Genomic DNA, 15,363 nt, shown 5'->3' with positions numbered 1-15,363 from the left:
AAGTCCGGGGTTCCAAATCTGCCTCTTAGACATCGATATAAAAGAACATCTGAAATTTTGGATGCTAAAAAGCTTCGGCTTCCGATTTTTCGGACTTCCTGCCCGAGTTTCAGGTCCAAAACAGCATTGAGCCCCCACCTCTGCCACATCTTTCATCTCCATGTTGGAACCAGCGTTTTCTTGAGTTAATACATTTGCAACTGTAGCAGAGCTTGAAAGGCAGCTTTGCCGCAATGCCGGGGTGTGATGAGGTGAAGCACATTGAAAATCTAGGGACCACTTCCAATCTGGCGTTGTCTTGGCAAAGTTCGACCGTAACGGAGCTTGAAAGGCAGCTTTGCCGCAATACCAGGGTGTGATGAGGTGAAGCATATTGAAAATCTAGGGACCACTTCCAATCAGACGACTGTGTCTTGGCAAAGTTCGACCGTAATGGAGCTTGAAAGGCAGCTTTGCCGCATTATTGGGGTGTGATGAGGTGAAGCATATTGAAAATCTAGGGGCCACTTCCAATCGGACGTTGACCATGTTTTGACAAAGTTTGACCGTAACGGAGCTTGAAAGGCAGCTTTGCCGCAATACGAGAGTGTAATGAGGTGAAGCATATTTAAAATCTGAAGGGGTCACTTTTAAATCGGACGTTGACTGTATTTGTTTTTGGGAAGTTCGAATAGTTCGAATAGTAAAATTCCAGTGCGAATCGAATCGAATAGCAAACCCTATTCGAAAAATATTCGAAATTTCGAAAATTCGCACACCCCTAATAAAAACGTATTCCAACATATGCAACACTAAATGCTGAGCTCAATAAAGTAACAAGCTTACCAATTCTCTTGCTGTGAAAGCTAGCGCTATGAAAGGCTTGACTTGCGAATCACGTCACATAGCTACTATTAGCTTATTCAAGTGGGAGTGCCCTAGTTTTCTTCATCCTTCTCCTGTGGCAACTAGCACTTTAAAGGGTTCAAGAACCAGCCTTCGTGCTTGGTAAAGAAAGGCATACAGCAGAAAGCAGACGCTGCTGTGAACACCTCAGCCAGATCCTGCAGTTGTGAGTGGTAAGGAGAGTTTACAAGCAGAGCGCACATTTGCCACTTTCTCAAGTGCCCTCTCTTCATACAGAGGCCCATCCTCACTCTCTTCGGAGCTGCCGGCAGCTGCTGTATGGCGTCATACAGCAGATTGCTGGTATTAGCCGATAGCTGACATAACCAAGAGCGGTGTTTGAATCAGATGCACTTCTTGCCACGGGGCGCCGTTATGTGCTGGCACCATGCTCTCTTGTTTGCTAAACTTACATAGTAGCGACATACCGCGCACCGGAATCGCATGGGTAGAGAGCGATCGCGTTTCATGACATGTGCTGACGTAGCTTCTTTCCCCCTTTGTCATCCCCACCAGTGTAGCTTTCAGTGTGCTCATCAGGACGAAAGAAGAGAAAAAGCTATTAAAGAGGTACCTGGGCTAGTTGGTAATGCATTATGCAATAACTACAGTGCTAAATAAAGCTATGAAAGCATGCGACAAATCCCTGTAACACTGCTTGTTCTTGATGGATTCGAAATATTTTTACGCTGATGGATTCGCGAGGCAATGAACCCTGATACTGAGGTCATTCGATGATTACTCGGATGAGTGGTTCATGACCCCTTAAGACATCTGACACTGCTGCACCGCTTTCAGGATCAGCAAAGCAGAGCTTTTAAGCAAAACCCAGCAGATGCTGCATCTATATCAGTAGCGCAGTATAGTAGTAAACCCTTACTCTCTGGCACAAAATGTATCCATTTTGTGCCCCAGCCGCTGTGCACTGCAGGTGCAATTATGTGCTCCTGCAGTCGCGTCATTCACTCGTACTGCACCTGCAAAACCAGTTGTGGGCATACGTTTGAGAGGGACATCAAGCGTTCTCTCCTTCATTCTTTCACCTACACAGCAGGCAATGCATCTCGTTCAGCGTCAGACGCACGTGCTCAGCTGTTTCCTCATTTTCATTGTTCTGATGTGTTGTAATTGGGATGAATGATGTGACATGTTCTATGTTGGCTATATATCTCGTGGGTATCTTCTGGTAGTTTTCTGGGAAACGTGATCCAACATGCCATTAGAATTTGGTCCCTGTTTTCCTGCCGAAACCTTACTAAGCTTCAACCTAATGATGAAATAAGCCCCTCAAACAATTCCCCTTCTTTCCGTGTTTTCATCGCGCAATTTCTTTGATGTCATGGATCACCAACTAGCCCAAAATAATGCTCCCCCCTTCTTTCGTTCTTACTAAGCTTCAGCGATTTAATACCTGGCGTGTTAGCTGTTCTTGGGTATTGCCAGCGCTGTCAATAAAATGCTTGTGTTATAACTATTTTTATAACATCATGTCCCCTCCCTCTTAAAAGAATACACGAAATCGTTTTGCCAGCAATGCTTCATGGCCTTGCATACATAATAGGCTGTGTAACGTTCACTTTGTAATGGTCATTGTTATTCTAGATGCACTGAAATTCTGAGCATCAGGGACTCCTTATCGCTGTACTAGTCACTGTTCTCGTGTACACGCATACACATGTCCTATTTTTCCTGTTCTTGTGGGCTGCTACTTTACAGCCATGAACCAGCTACTATATATATGTGCAATGGTCAGTTCACATAATTGCAACATCAATGTATGTACTCACCTATGTGCGTTTATTCAGATGTGGTCCCCAGTGAAAATCCTGCCGAGTTCCTTTTGCCAGCTCTCTAAGACTTCCGGCATCTTCACCCATGTCACAGTGCCGTACAGTTCTCAGCGATTCAAACACGATGCTTGTAGCATACATCTGTTGCATTTTGTGGCAGCAGCCATGTGCATCTTTGTGCTTTTTCCGCAAAATGCCAGAACTGACCACCATGTGTTCTGCATATCACATTTTGATTGCTGAGCCCGTATGAAGTATTCCAGTAAAGCACCGAGTCATCTGTCTCCAGCATGTAAAATCAGATGTTACGTTTTCAGCTTGTGACTTCATTGGAGGTGGTGTCACTTTTCATGCACACTCATAGGGTAAGCAAGCATGCAGGATGCCTGGCAGACCAATGAGGAATTGCGTTGTATGTTACTTGCAAAAGTGAAATCATCCCTCAGTATGATCAATTAATTGTTGCTTAGGCCCGCAGCCAAATGCAACGTCCATCATCCCATTGCCAGTCAACCAAGTATTTATCAGAGCATGTCCAGGAAACAAGAGTCTGCCTAAAGCACATGCAGCAATATCATCTTATCAGCCACACATACAAGTATAAACTGCATTGAGTAGTGGTCTTCAACATTTAATGGAATGCACTTCTTGTAAGAAATCTAGCTACTGGTTAGGTACACAAGTATACAAGTACGTATTATGTAACTGATGTATATGTAACCAATAAACTGAAGCTAGCTAGATCGCATAGAGTGTTGTGATATACAGGTCATGGAATACGACCGCTGCCACCACTGTTTCGAAGTCAGAAGGGTAGTATATGGTAGTGCAAGCTGCAAGAGTATCATTCTGATGTAGTCCGGGTCAGTCTTTGCCACTTAGTAGCTGAAAAAAGGATTCTTTCAAGAGTTTTGGAATAATGAAAACAAGTTCGTGAGGTGTAGCGGATATGGCACTACAGAGCGAGCCAGCTTGATGAAGTCGACTCAGGTCGTCTAGTTTACAAAAGGCAGGTATAGCCTTAAATATCTTCAGTTCTTTGTTCAGCAGCCCCTCTGCAGCTTTTGAGAGGATGGCGAAATCTTTCTTCCAAAGGGAACGCAGTCTTTATGGGTGGTGTATCATGGCCTGTCAACAGTCAATGTTGTGCATTTGTCGTTTCATTCCTTGGTTTAGCATCTCGCCATGACCTTGAGAGAACACCGCGAACCCCTTTCTCATGGGAACGCCGTCAATTTGTGCTGGCAAGGCAGCAAAGTTTGTCATAAGTCGGGGCGACTGATCATCCCTCTGTTGCAGAGAAAGGGTTATAAAAGATTACAGGCAATTATGATGCTCCCTAATGCAACACTTAACCCAGATTCACGTGTCTTTTCATTTTGATATGTATTGATGCAGAGAATCTGAGAGAAAACATGCATGTACGTACAGTTACAGGCTACTCTTTTATTCTGCACACATACTCTTTTTTTTGTGTTTTAACCTACTTTATGATTTTTTCGTTCACCACACACATTTGGCCGTGGCCTCGACTCCTTGAAACTATGGTGGACTTAGTAAGTTGGGCCACATGTACTGTGTCTGCAAGATACGCCTAAACTTGAGAAATGACACATGCTGTTCCTCAACTTAATTCATCACGAACCTCGTGTGAAAGAACCTCGCAACTATGGTTCTTTGATTGTACCAACTCTCTCAATTATCTGATGCATCTTGTACGTACTTAGCTTCTGAGAGCTGGCTCTCTAGCTTCACTTGGACGCATTCTTCATACTTTAAGGTGCTTTTGCGTCACTAATAAGTTGCAGAGAAATTTAGGGGTAGTTGGCTATCGAGAAATTGAAAGCTTAAAATGTAGAAGCATTAAGGGCTGCTTTTCTTCTTCTGTCAACTCGCATCACTAATGGACACAAATGGAGGCTGTGGGGTCTGAGCGATAAACGCCGCCGCTCTCGGAACACACGGAGACAGTTCACGCGGTCGTGCAACAAACGTGGACGTTTATTAAACACTTCTTTACATACGGCGAGCTCGCTGGCCGAATCCTATTAGTAACAAGTAACACGCTAAACCTTATACGCTGACAATGAATACTGGGAAAACATAACACGCACTCAAGACAATATAAGACCTACAGTACACCATAACATAAGACATACATAAAACATATAATACAATATACCACGAATGCGGCGCCACCGATGCACGACTCACCACGAAGGCCCGAGGGAAGCGAGCCGCGGTATCGTCCCCCGGACCCACCACGAGGAGATGTCCATCCACGCACGCCGCCACACCCCAGAAAAGAGTCACTGCAGTTTCTATGCGCCGGCCTAAATTCTCCGCGGCGGCGCTGCCGGCGCCACCGCCGATGAACTCGAGTTACAGTCAGCGCATCCCTGACCTTGGCCGATCGTCTCTGTTTACGCGCCACGCACGTGCGTTACAAACACAGCGGCCGCGCCCAAGTTACGGCAGTCGCCTTTACAGGGGGTGATAGCACCCCCACAAGGCACACTCGCCTTCAGGTCAAATGCGAAGTAGAGAGCATTGCTTTAGGCTGACACACCAGGTCGCATATACCAATGTTTAACTGGCACGTGATTATTTGTGATGATACCTATTTATGTGATGTGAAGTTCTTAAAAGAGTTCATATTGCAACTGACCTTGAAGCGTGCCGGCACTTATATCAAAAGATTAGAAGAGCAAACAGTTTACTTTTCAAATCTTTCGTCTGTGTGCTTCAAGATGTGTTCAATCATGATCTGAACTCGCCATCCTGCTATCTTAAAGAGTAGCACGTTAGGGCCGCCTTGGTGCAAGTCAGTGCGCCAGTCGGGCTTTCAAAAAAGGTGAAGCTGCAATGGAGGCATTGTCATGAAGGCATTGTCTGGTGGTCCAGATTCTGACAAAGACTGTACCACCAACATAAACATTAGTAAAGACGTTGTCTGTATGTATGTACAGGTCGGTCCACTGTTAAAGGGAACACTCGAATGAGCCCCCTTCATTTTGCTGGCCCCCTCATTCCAAGTGGATGTGGAAACGTTGTTCGTTCAAGGTACTGGTCTGTCAAAGGGAGTCGGAACTGTCAACCACCAGTAGTCTTATGTAAATCTAAGCCACTGTACTGTTGCAAGAGAGCGATATCCTGACATGCCCTGAACGCAATTGTTCCCTTTAACAGTGGACCGACCTGTACATATTTGTTTTTCCATGTGGTTTTCATCGTTATAATTTATGTATGGCTGGGTGTACATTGCGCATGCACGAGCTAAACAGCTGAAATCCCTGACATGCCTTCGCACGTTTCTGCATCCACAGGACAGTGGGCCCAATGTGCTGGTGGAACCACAGGGGGATGTTCTGCAGGAACTGACACACACAGATCTTCATGGGCTGGGTATCGATGAGGAAGAGGAGATCCTGCAGCAGCTGGCTGACCCCAGTTTCGAGATCGATGCCATCTTTGCCGACTTGCATGAGCCCCAGGGGGCACCGACTGCCGTTGCCGTGGCGCCTCCACCCCCATTGCTCCAGCCACAGGACGATGTCAATGGCATGATTCGAAAGCGCCGCCGCCGCCGAAGTGACGATGGCCCTCCAGAGTGCAGTGGACTACAGCCATCATTCCATTCGGTGGGAATTTGAGCCTTTGTCCTCAAAATTTTCTCACTCTTTCACGATCTATGCTTGCACAATTTGAGACATATACAAAAGGTACAGTTGCCTCCTACCAGTGTAAGCCTGCAGCAGCATTTTTAATTGTTGCTGTTTAATTTGTTATTGTGCAATTATTACAGCCAGCAGGATCACAATGCCACTTAGGCTTAAGAGAATGCACTTGTTATACCAGAGCCTTCAAAATGCTTACTTTCGCTCTACGACTAAAAGGGATTGTTGCATCTCTAGCACGCTCATGTTGGTTTACCATAAATAAGTACACCTGTTCCTTTAAAGCAGTCAGTTGCTGATATACAGCTCCTCTTCGTATGCCTTGAAAGTGTGCTAACTAGTGATGCAGAACTATCGATGGTATTATCGATACTATCGGTAGCTGAGTCACTATCGAACTATCGATGGTAACAAATACTATCGATAGCGCTATCGATAGGATAAAATCAACAGCACGAACTCATTGCAGAATAAATTTGGTTCCCCGCGTGCATGATACATACCGGAGGAGCAGGCTGAAGGGCAAGAAAGTTGACATGCTTGTGTTCTTCAACAGAGGGTTTTGCTAACACATGATTATATAGTCAAACTGTTTAGCTGTAGTGGAAAGCAAGGCGTTACATTTGGTGGAACTGCGTGGCTTCAAACTTGCATTGTATTTTATGATTCAAAATTAAAAAATATATCAAGACCTAGGTTTGTTAATTTTAAAGTGTAACTGGTTGCTTTTGGATGTGAGTTTATTGATGGACATATTCCGCCAGTTTCTCTTCGGAAATAATTTATTTCTTTTGCCAAAACTTGCTCATAAATTAAGCGAAGCTGATAGTAGGCTATCGAAAATATTTTGGCAATATGGCCGGCCAGCAACAGCATTATTATTCACACCACTATCGATAGTATTGTCACAAGGTTGGGACGGTGAAGAATGCTGCAGGCATACTGGGAAATTCGGAGCTCTTTATGTGGGCGAACTTGTGCCCAGAAAATCAAAACTCAAAATACAAGCGATACACGCTGCGCACTGATAGCAGCCAGAACAGACGTCGGCCATCGAGTAATCCGATCATCGGTGGAACGTGTTGTCCCCGCTTTTATTGCATCAGTTATCGAACCGTTCCAGCATTGTCGCTGGTGCTCGCGTAAACTCTCGAATAAACTTGACTATTCACGTCCGGCGCGTAATCTTAACAGGATCATCTCAACCAATCATGAAGCTTCTCAAACATTACAGCGTGGTCTGCTTCAAACGTTGCTAACAGTCTTTGTGGTTGAAACCTGAATACATCAAAACAAAGCAATAAACAGGCGTGACAGTAATATCGCTAGTATTATTAAAGATGGTGCTACCGACTGCACTATCGATAGTTTGTCGATAGTAGTGCTATCGATAGTTTGTTTACACTATCGATAGTTTAAAAAAACTATCGATGCTATTGATAGTCAATTTACCGATAGTTCTGCATCACTAGTGCTAACACAATGCTATTTGGTTGGTTGGTTGGTAACAACTTTATTGATAGTCCTGCAGAGCTTTCGCCGACTGGGCCTTAGGTCTCCCACGTGGGGACGTTGTGGGGACAATGCTATTGTCTGCATTTATTTTTAAAATACTAGGTAATTGTCAACACTTTGAAGCCTTGAGTTATTCAGCATGTGGAAAATGATTACGATGTTTTTTAAGAAAGGAAAGCGAAGTCACTCCATTGATCTTTGTTATAAACACATGCAGATTCTAGAAAATTTTGCTGCCTCAGTTCCTAAAGCATGCCTCAAATGACGAGTTATGTAATCTTCCAATGTGACCTGCTCAAAACACATTCCAAGTGCAACGTGGATGCGCTCTGTGTCATGGGGTGTGTTGAGAGTTGAAATATTCTCCACATCCCAAAAATCATAAGTAGTGGTTGCGTGACTATCATGAGCTGCTGGTACATGGCAGTCAGCTTAAAGGGACACTAAAGGCAAATAACAATTTATGTCAGAGTGAAAGCTCAACGTATGACAACGCCTAAAACGGCAATATTATCAACAGCAGTGCCCTACTTACCGAGAAATTATGCTAACTGTATCACATGATAAGCACCACGAGTGGGACATTTTCGAAGTGATCCCGATGACGTATGAGAGTCTGCCTAAAATAAATCACTAGTAATCAAACTAGCAGCAATCAAAAAAAACCTTCCGTGCATCAAAAGACGTAATAAAATGCTGTTTGTTCGTCTCCGTTTGATTCATGGAAAAAAGAACCTCTGTGGCATTGCCATGGGGAACGGCGCGCGTGGTTCAGAGGTTCCGTTTTCGCCGAACGGCGCTTCGCCCGGCGCCCTGCTTCGCTCACGCGGTCGTGTCTCAGTGGTAGTTTCGGGATCGTGTACTGCCGCGTGTGTTTTGTGCGCTCGTGAAAGTCGCTCTGACAGAAAGTTCGACAAAATGCCGCATGCAACGACGCCGGCACTACGAGCCCTCAGCAGCATACCGCGTTCATCGGGGCTCAAGTCGCTGAATTGGAGCTCAGCGTCGCGAGCCAATGTCTCGTTGTCAAGTTCTCCGTTCACATCCATTGCGGCGACTGCGGCAAGCTTCGATGGCTTCGATGGCCGTTGTTGCTGCTGTGGGTCCCGCTACTTTCGCTCTGCTGCTACTTGTGTCGGCGGCCGCGCAGTAAAGGCGGACAACGTTGGGCACGGCAGCAGTGACGTATGAAAGTCGAATTTCAGGCGGGTGATTTGAAGTGCGCTAACGCGATGCGGACCACTAAAACGTGATTTTATTTCAAAATAAGCACTTCCTTGGCATAAAAGTAGCACTACGAGGTTTCTGGACCGCTATTTCAACAATCAACGTTGACTTAATATTTGCCTTTAGTGTCCCTTTAAATTGGTGGAGTTGTGGCAAGCCAAACAATGACTCTGTTGCCTCAAGATGGACTTGCACCATATTGCAAATTTTTTCCTCCTTCACTCTGCACTCAATGTGTTAATAAGTGTGGTCCTCTGATGCTGCCTTTCTCACAATACACTGAGGCCTTCTGGCCTTCTCTCCCCAATTATCTCACCAGATTTCTCTAAGGTGGCCGTGCTGTGGCTTGTCACCACTGCACCGGACTGGTGTCCGACCTACGTGTCAGCTAGCAACATCTCGTGACCACAACCTACGATTTTACTGCAGCTACAGATAGAGGCTTGAGGTTTTCTATGTCTGCCCGTATGTTTGTCCATCAGTCCTTTCTGTGAAAAAAAGGAAAAGAAATACATTCGGGCGGTACAGTGCATGTACCGGAGGTAACATTATATCAATCGGATGATGTCGATACATGGTGCATGCACCCTCTGACACCTGCCACCAGTTCAGTGTAGTGGATGCAGGAAATGTTGCAATTCCTTCTATAAAAGCCGGAAGTGAATTTTACGCGAGATGGTGTGAGCTACCAGAAGGGCACTAAATTTTACAAATATGGAGAAGTGACCAAAAAAAAAGGGACCCTCTGAATCAAGAATGCAAGTTCTTTGGCTGGTTGGTACCGCACCACAGAAAACGACAAACAGCGCGAACAACAGGACAACGACGGACTAAGCACTGGCAACACTGTCCAAACACTGATCCAGTCAATGATTAATATTTATGATAATTCAGACACTTTTGCATCACCGCCACGTACCCCATAGAGCTAAAGAATAACGACATCTGAAATTTAAGATGCTGAAACACTTCGCTGTTAAATCTTTTTTTTTTGCATTCTGCCATGAATACAGGTCCGAAATGGTAACAATTAAAGCCACTACCACCGCCACGTTGGTATCTTGCAGCCCTGAATTAGAACTCTCGACTGCTGATCCACTTGCAGCCGCTTCAGTTTCCAATAGTCATCTCTGCTGCAATAAGACCGAGTTATATGGAGCAGCCTGTGTAATGTATTGCAGTAAAGCATATCAAGATTAAAAACAGGCCACTGTCAAGAAACCTTAATTCCTTAATTACTCCAGCTAGCTCACCCGTTGTCTCATATCACTGTACAAGCACTGAGACACCCGATAAATGTACTGACAGGTTTTTAGAGCTATTTGTAATGTAACTGTTACTTCAGCCCTTGACAGCAGTAAAAAGGCATGTGTTCATATTTATTTTACCACCAGCATTCTTTTTTGTTTGTTTGTTTCCACATAATTGCATGGTCTCTAGGGAATAAAAATATCGGATACTGACTGTACTTGTAAGGAATGCATCTGCCTTCCTTGCGAACAGTTGGCAACAAAATTTTAGAGGACAGAAAAATTACAAAAAGCCTTGATTCTCGCACAGCAAAGGCGCATAGCATCTATTTCAAGACTTATGTATGTAATAGCCCTAGCCACTTGAACAAATATCTGTTAAATCTGAATTTCCATGCCTTAACGGTGCAGGAATTCTTATTTCTCGTGAAAATCGTGTCCTGTAAACCTTGGTGGTTGACTGTACCTTCATCGTTTGCACCTTTTACCAATTACATACACAATATGCTCCAGCTAGTGGTGAACTGCAGTGAAGAATTGAACAGGATGGAAGGCATCTGTGGTTGACTGTACCTTCATCGTTTGCACCTTTTACCAATTACATACACAATATGCTCCAGCTAGTGGTGAACTGCAGTGAAGAATTGAACAGGATGGAAGGCAAGGACTCGTTTCGGTGGTACAGGCAACAGCTGTGTGGCTTTAGCCAGCACATTGTGGTTTGAGATCAGCACACTAGGCTGACTGGTGCATGAACATTTGGTTTGTGATACTGCACAACCACCATGTCCACTTTGCACGACACAACCTTTGATATGAAGCCATGCTGCGGCTCGTACATTTTAAAATGTTTGATTTCAACAATGATAAACTAATTTCCTTCACACTGTTCAAGCAAGGATCTGCTGTTACATTTTGATGTTTAGTGCACAAAAACAACAACACAATAGACTTGACACAATAGAAAACTCAATAGACTTGAGTACATAACGCGGTGATCTTGTATCTTGCGACGTCCTACATCTTTTTCTGCGTGCTAAACCTCAAGATATGCAGGACCGACTAGCCCACCAGTCTGCATTGTTCAATTTTGTTATCACTTTGGCTAAACTAACAGCTGAAGTGATGCCGAAACAAAAAATTACACATACAAAAAAGAAAGAGATCTAGCAGGCATGTTCAAAGTTGTAGAATGGCGACCTATGCTATATTACTAAACAGAGTGCGTCGGACGAGGGCTGCCAACATCCAGCATATTCCTTCTTATAGCCTCTTTAGTGTTTCTTTAAGGAAAAGATACTCGTGGCCCCTGCATGACTTTTTCATTGCACTTATGCACCCATCTTACATCCTCCATATGCCATGTGGAGCCACAGCTATTCTGCCATTGCAAGCTGCATTGAAAGAAATACTAAAAGGAAATTAATTTTAGCTATAATAGTAAATTCATCTATGATGACAAAGAGCTGCTTTTACCTTAAACAGGTGGCTTGGTAAAACAGAACATGCAAGAATAAAAAAAATCTAATAGCAACGTGCCTTCTGCACCAGCCTATTGTGACCTAAGTGAGTCTGAAGGTGTCTACTCAGGCTTTGTTAATTTTTTAATCAGTAAAAATGAAGGTAATCAGTACGCGGTATTGAAACAATGCACTATGACTCTGTGCAGAAGTTGTGCAAGGTGCAGTGTTTTGGCTGCTGTATGGCCACTCAATCAGGCCCGTAGCCAGGAATTTTTTTCGGGGGGGGGGGCACTTGCTGAAAGCCTTGACTATTTGAGAAAAACGCCTATTTTCATTATTTATTTTCTATAAAACCCCATGTGTCACCAAATTTTCGAGGGGGGGGGGGGTCCTGGTTACGGGCCTGCACTCAATCGCTGTTGTTGCACAATTCGAACCATGAGTTTAAAAAGAATCTTGTGGCACATTTGTCGACAGTAGTTGATACGCTCAAAAGCAAGTTGGTGGGAAAAGTGTGACCCCTTCATTAGCAGACACGTTCACCAACAGCATGTACCAAGGAGCATGACCATAAGCAATGCCTATAGTCATTGCTTATGTGTGTTTCATTGACGAGCAAGACTGGACCGACAGCAATACTGAAAGGGACTCAGGCCAAGTTTCACATCAAAGTCTTTGATGAACAAATTGCCTGAGAAAAGTGATGCCACAACCTACTTGATCGTGAACTTTTTTAAACTCCTATATGCAGATATTAAAGTGGAAGGAGGTGCGATTTCAATGAACTTCAAGATGCTTAACAAAAGTGTTAAAGAAACCAACCTCAAACATGTGTTAGCTCTTATCTTACAGCAGTTCATGTGAGCATAGGTGTGCACAGGCTTGTCCATTAGGGGTGGCCAAGGTTCACTTCTGCCCCCCCCCCCCCCCACCTTTTTGGTAGACTCCGAAAGAAAAGAAGCCTTGCAATGGATGAAAGAATAAAGGTGAAGCGATGACGTGCTTCTCACAACAGCCTGCCTTAGGTCCTCGCTTTCTGGGTGTAAAGGTTGGAAGTAAGCAGTTTATTTTGTACACATTCTGTGATAGAACAGAACGAAACGTCGCGAGAGGACAGGAGGGAGCCACACAGGTTTGGTCGAGGCACTTCTGACGGTCAGACGTGGGAGTAGCAACCGGAAACCACAGTGCTGTCATTCATTTTGGCAAAGAACAGACACAGAGTAGATGGAGGCACCATTCCGTTTGATAGAATGAATAAATAACGGTCTCTGGACGACATAGATTGGATCACAATGTAGGCGCTAGGGCTGGAGAATCAAATTAGCCTGCTTTGTGTCTGGCTCATTCCAATCCCGCGCCAATATTTTGCGAAAATCGCAACCAGCCCCCCACCACCGAACAACTTGTCCAACTGCGACATCACCTAGCGCCCACTCAAGACATTAACACAAATAAATTGTTAAAGTCATCGCGCTCTTCAGTTTCAAGCTTTGAACAACAATGCCTGCCAATATTGATGTTCAGGTATAATAATTCTGTATTTCTTCATGCATTGAAAACATCTCTGAATTCCCTCAGCTCGCCTGTTTGCTCCCTCTTGTCCTCTCGTGATGTTTTGTACCATTTTGTCACAGAACGTGTACAAAATAGCTCCCCTTGGAATGCAACATCGGGGGTCCTCGGCTGCCGTTATTGTCAAAAACCTGAATCTCCATAACCCTGAACATTAAACAAGTCCAACTGAGTAAAGGTATGAGGCAGACTTGGCGCACCCCTTAGATGATTTGAGGGGCTCACCGCACACCTATGCATGTGAGGAATGATAAAGTTTCTAACCTCCAACCTTCTCTACTTTTTGTGCACTTAAGAATGGGCTAAAGGTCTGTACTCTGTCACAATGGTGCACTATTGACTTATACAACACACTATGTGATGTGCTTCAATTTGAAGCCTTCTTTGTAATCTCTTTGACAGCCATTTGCTCATGTTAAGGTGTAATGAATGGATTCATTCCTGGAATTTCTGTATTTTACGGTTTGCAGGTGACTGTGAAAGTAGAGCCAGGGTTAAGTCAGGCATCGTGTGTGAAGAGCGAGCGCCAAAATTCAAGCACCACTATTCACCTTCCAGACAGTACACAGGACATCGGCAGCCCAAGCTTGACCCAACTCAGCCCATGTAAGTCGGCCTGTCTCCTGGGAGGGCCAAACATTTGCTTGCCGGAAATTTTGGCTGAAGGAACGACACACACTTTAGGAAGCATGGTGAACTGTACAGGGTGCGCCAATATGAAAAGGAGCACACAACCAGTACTTAAAAGGAGATGCGGGTCGAAGACACTTTTTTTTAATACTCAACCTAGAGCAATGAAACTTGGGGTATTTGTAGAGATTTTTATGCTGATTTCAAATATATAATTAGTGTTCTTGTAAATTGCATACTTTTTGTTCTGCACCATGACAAATGTGTAAAACATAGGTCTTTTAGCCCCCGTTTCGATCCTTAAACTTCTATACATTTTGCCACTTAATGGCTCATATTGTTCCATTTGAACTGTAGAGTGCTGAAAACTATCCAGAAAGTGCATAGAAAATATTTGATAGACGTGAAAAATTCAGACATGGGAAATCCATTATAACACCGACCCCGGTAAATGTTTACTTGCGAATTTTCTAATATGCATCAATAATATTGCAATTTGGGGGAGATAACTGCACTCCTCACACCTTAGAGAAACTTTGGGCAAAATTTCATGCAGATCCGAGCACCAGAAGTACCAAAAACAAGAGGGGCACGCTGAAAGAGTTGCCAAAAAGTGTGTTTTGAGAAAAACGAATTTTAAAGTTAAAATTGGATGTTTATTTATGAAACAGGTAACGAAATCCGATCAAAATTGCACACAAAAGAGGTAAATTGTTCTTTAGTAGCCACTGCCACTAAAATGAGCCAGCGCCACAAGTTTCTCCTTCACAGCTCTTTCGAGCAGAGTAGCTATTGCGCGAGCTCCCGCTGCCGTAGGTTCTGCTTGCGATCGGTCCGTCACTCGCCGCCCCTACGCTGCCCTCCTCGCTCGGAGCAACTCGCCGCAACGTATACGTCATCGAAAGAATACTTTTGGGGCACTCGCTGTTCTCGCATTGTAGTTCCAGAAACGACGCCTTTGCGTTTGTAAACTGGTTCCCAGATGCGTATTCCCGAACGGTGACACGTTGGACGCACTGCACCGATCATGAGGATGTTCAATGCTGTTATGTCAGCGATCAAGGAAGACTCTTTCTACCGTGATCTTTCTTCGTCGTCGAAGAGTCCGATCTTCTCTTTGAGAGGCCATGACATACTTGAATGCCGCGGCAAACTCGTCGGAAGCATCGCCGTCGCCGTTGCTAGGCTTCGCGGCAGCAGACGCACTTGCCGTTCGGCAGTGTTTGGCCTCGATTTGCGCCGGCGTCCTCGAAATTTGTTCACCGATCGATACTTCACAGGCCGGTGACTGCGCTTGCTACGGTTCTCTTCGTCCATGATGAAAATAAATACGCGAGAGAAACGTTCAGCT

General features: G+C 44.5%; 1 protein-coding gene across 8 annotated transcripts in view; it reads left to right on the top strand.

Moving 5' to 3' along the window:
• Positions 1–15,363, top strand: part of LOC119382861 (ecdysone-induced protein 74EF) — a 266,794-nt gene that overhangs the window by 104,302 nt on the left and 147,129 nt on the right. For all 8 annotated transcript variants that reach the window (XM_037650744.2, XM_037650748.2, XM_037650747.2 and 5 more), the window contains 2 exons: positions 6,002–6,316; positions 13,853–13,988. In XM_037650744.2, coding sequence (XP_037506672.1) covers positions 6,002–6,316; positions 13,853–13,988 — 451 coding nt within the window. The remainder of the gene's footprint in view (positions 1–6,001; positions 6,317–13,852; positions 13,989–15,363) is intronic.

Source organism: Rhipicephalus sanguineus, chromosome 2, assembly GCF_013339695.2.
Source record: "Rhipicephalus sanguineus isolate Rsan-2018 chromosome 2, BIME_Rsan_1.4, whole genome shotgun sequence".
NCBI lineage: Eukaryota > Metazoa > Arthropoda > Arachnida > Ixodida > Ixodidae > Rhipicephalus > Rhipicephalus sanguineus.
This window is presented reverse-complemented; position numbering and strand designations above follow the sequence as displayed.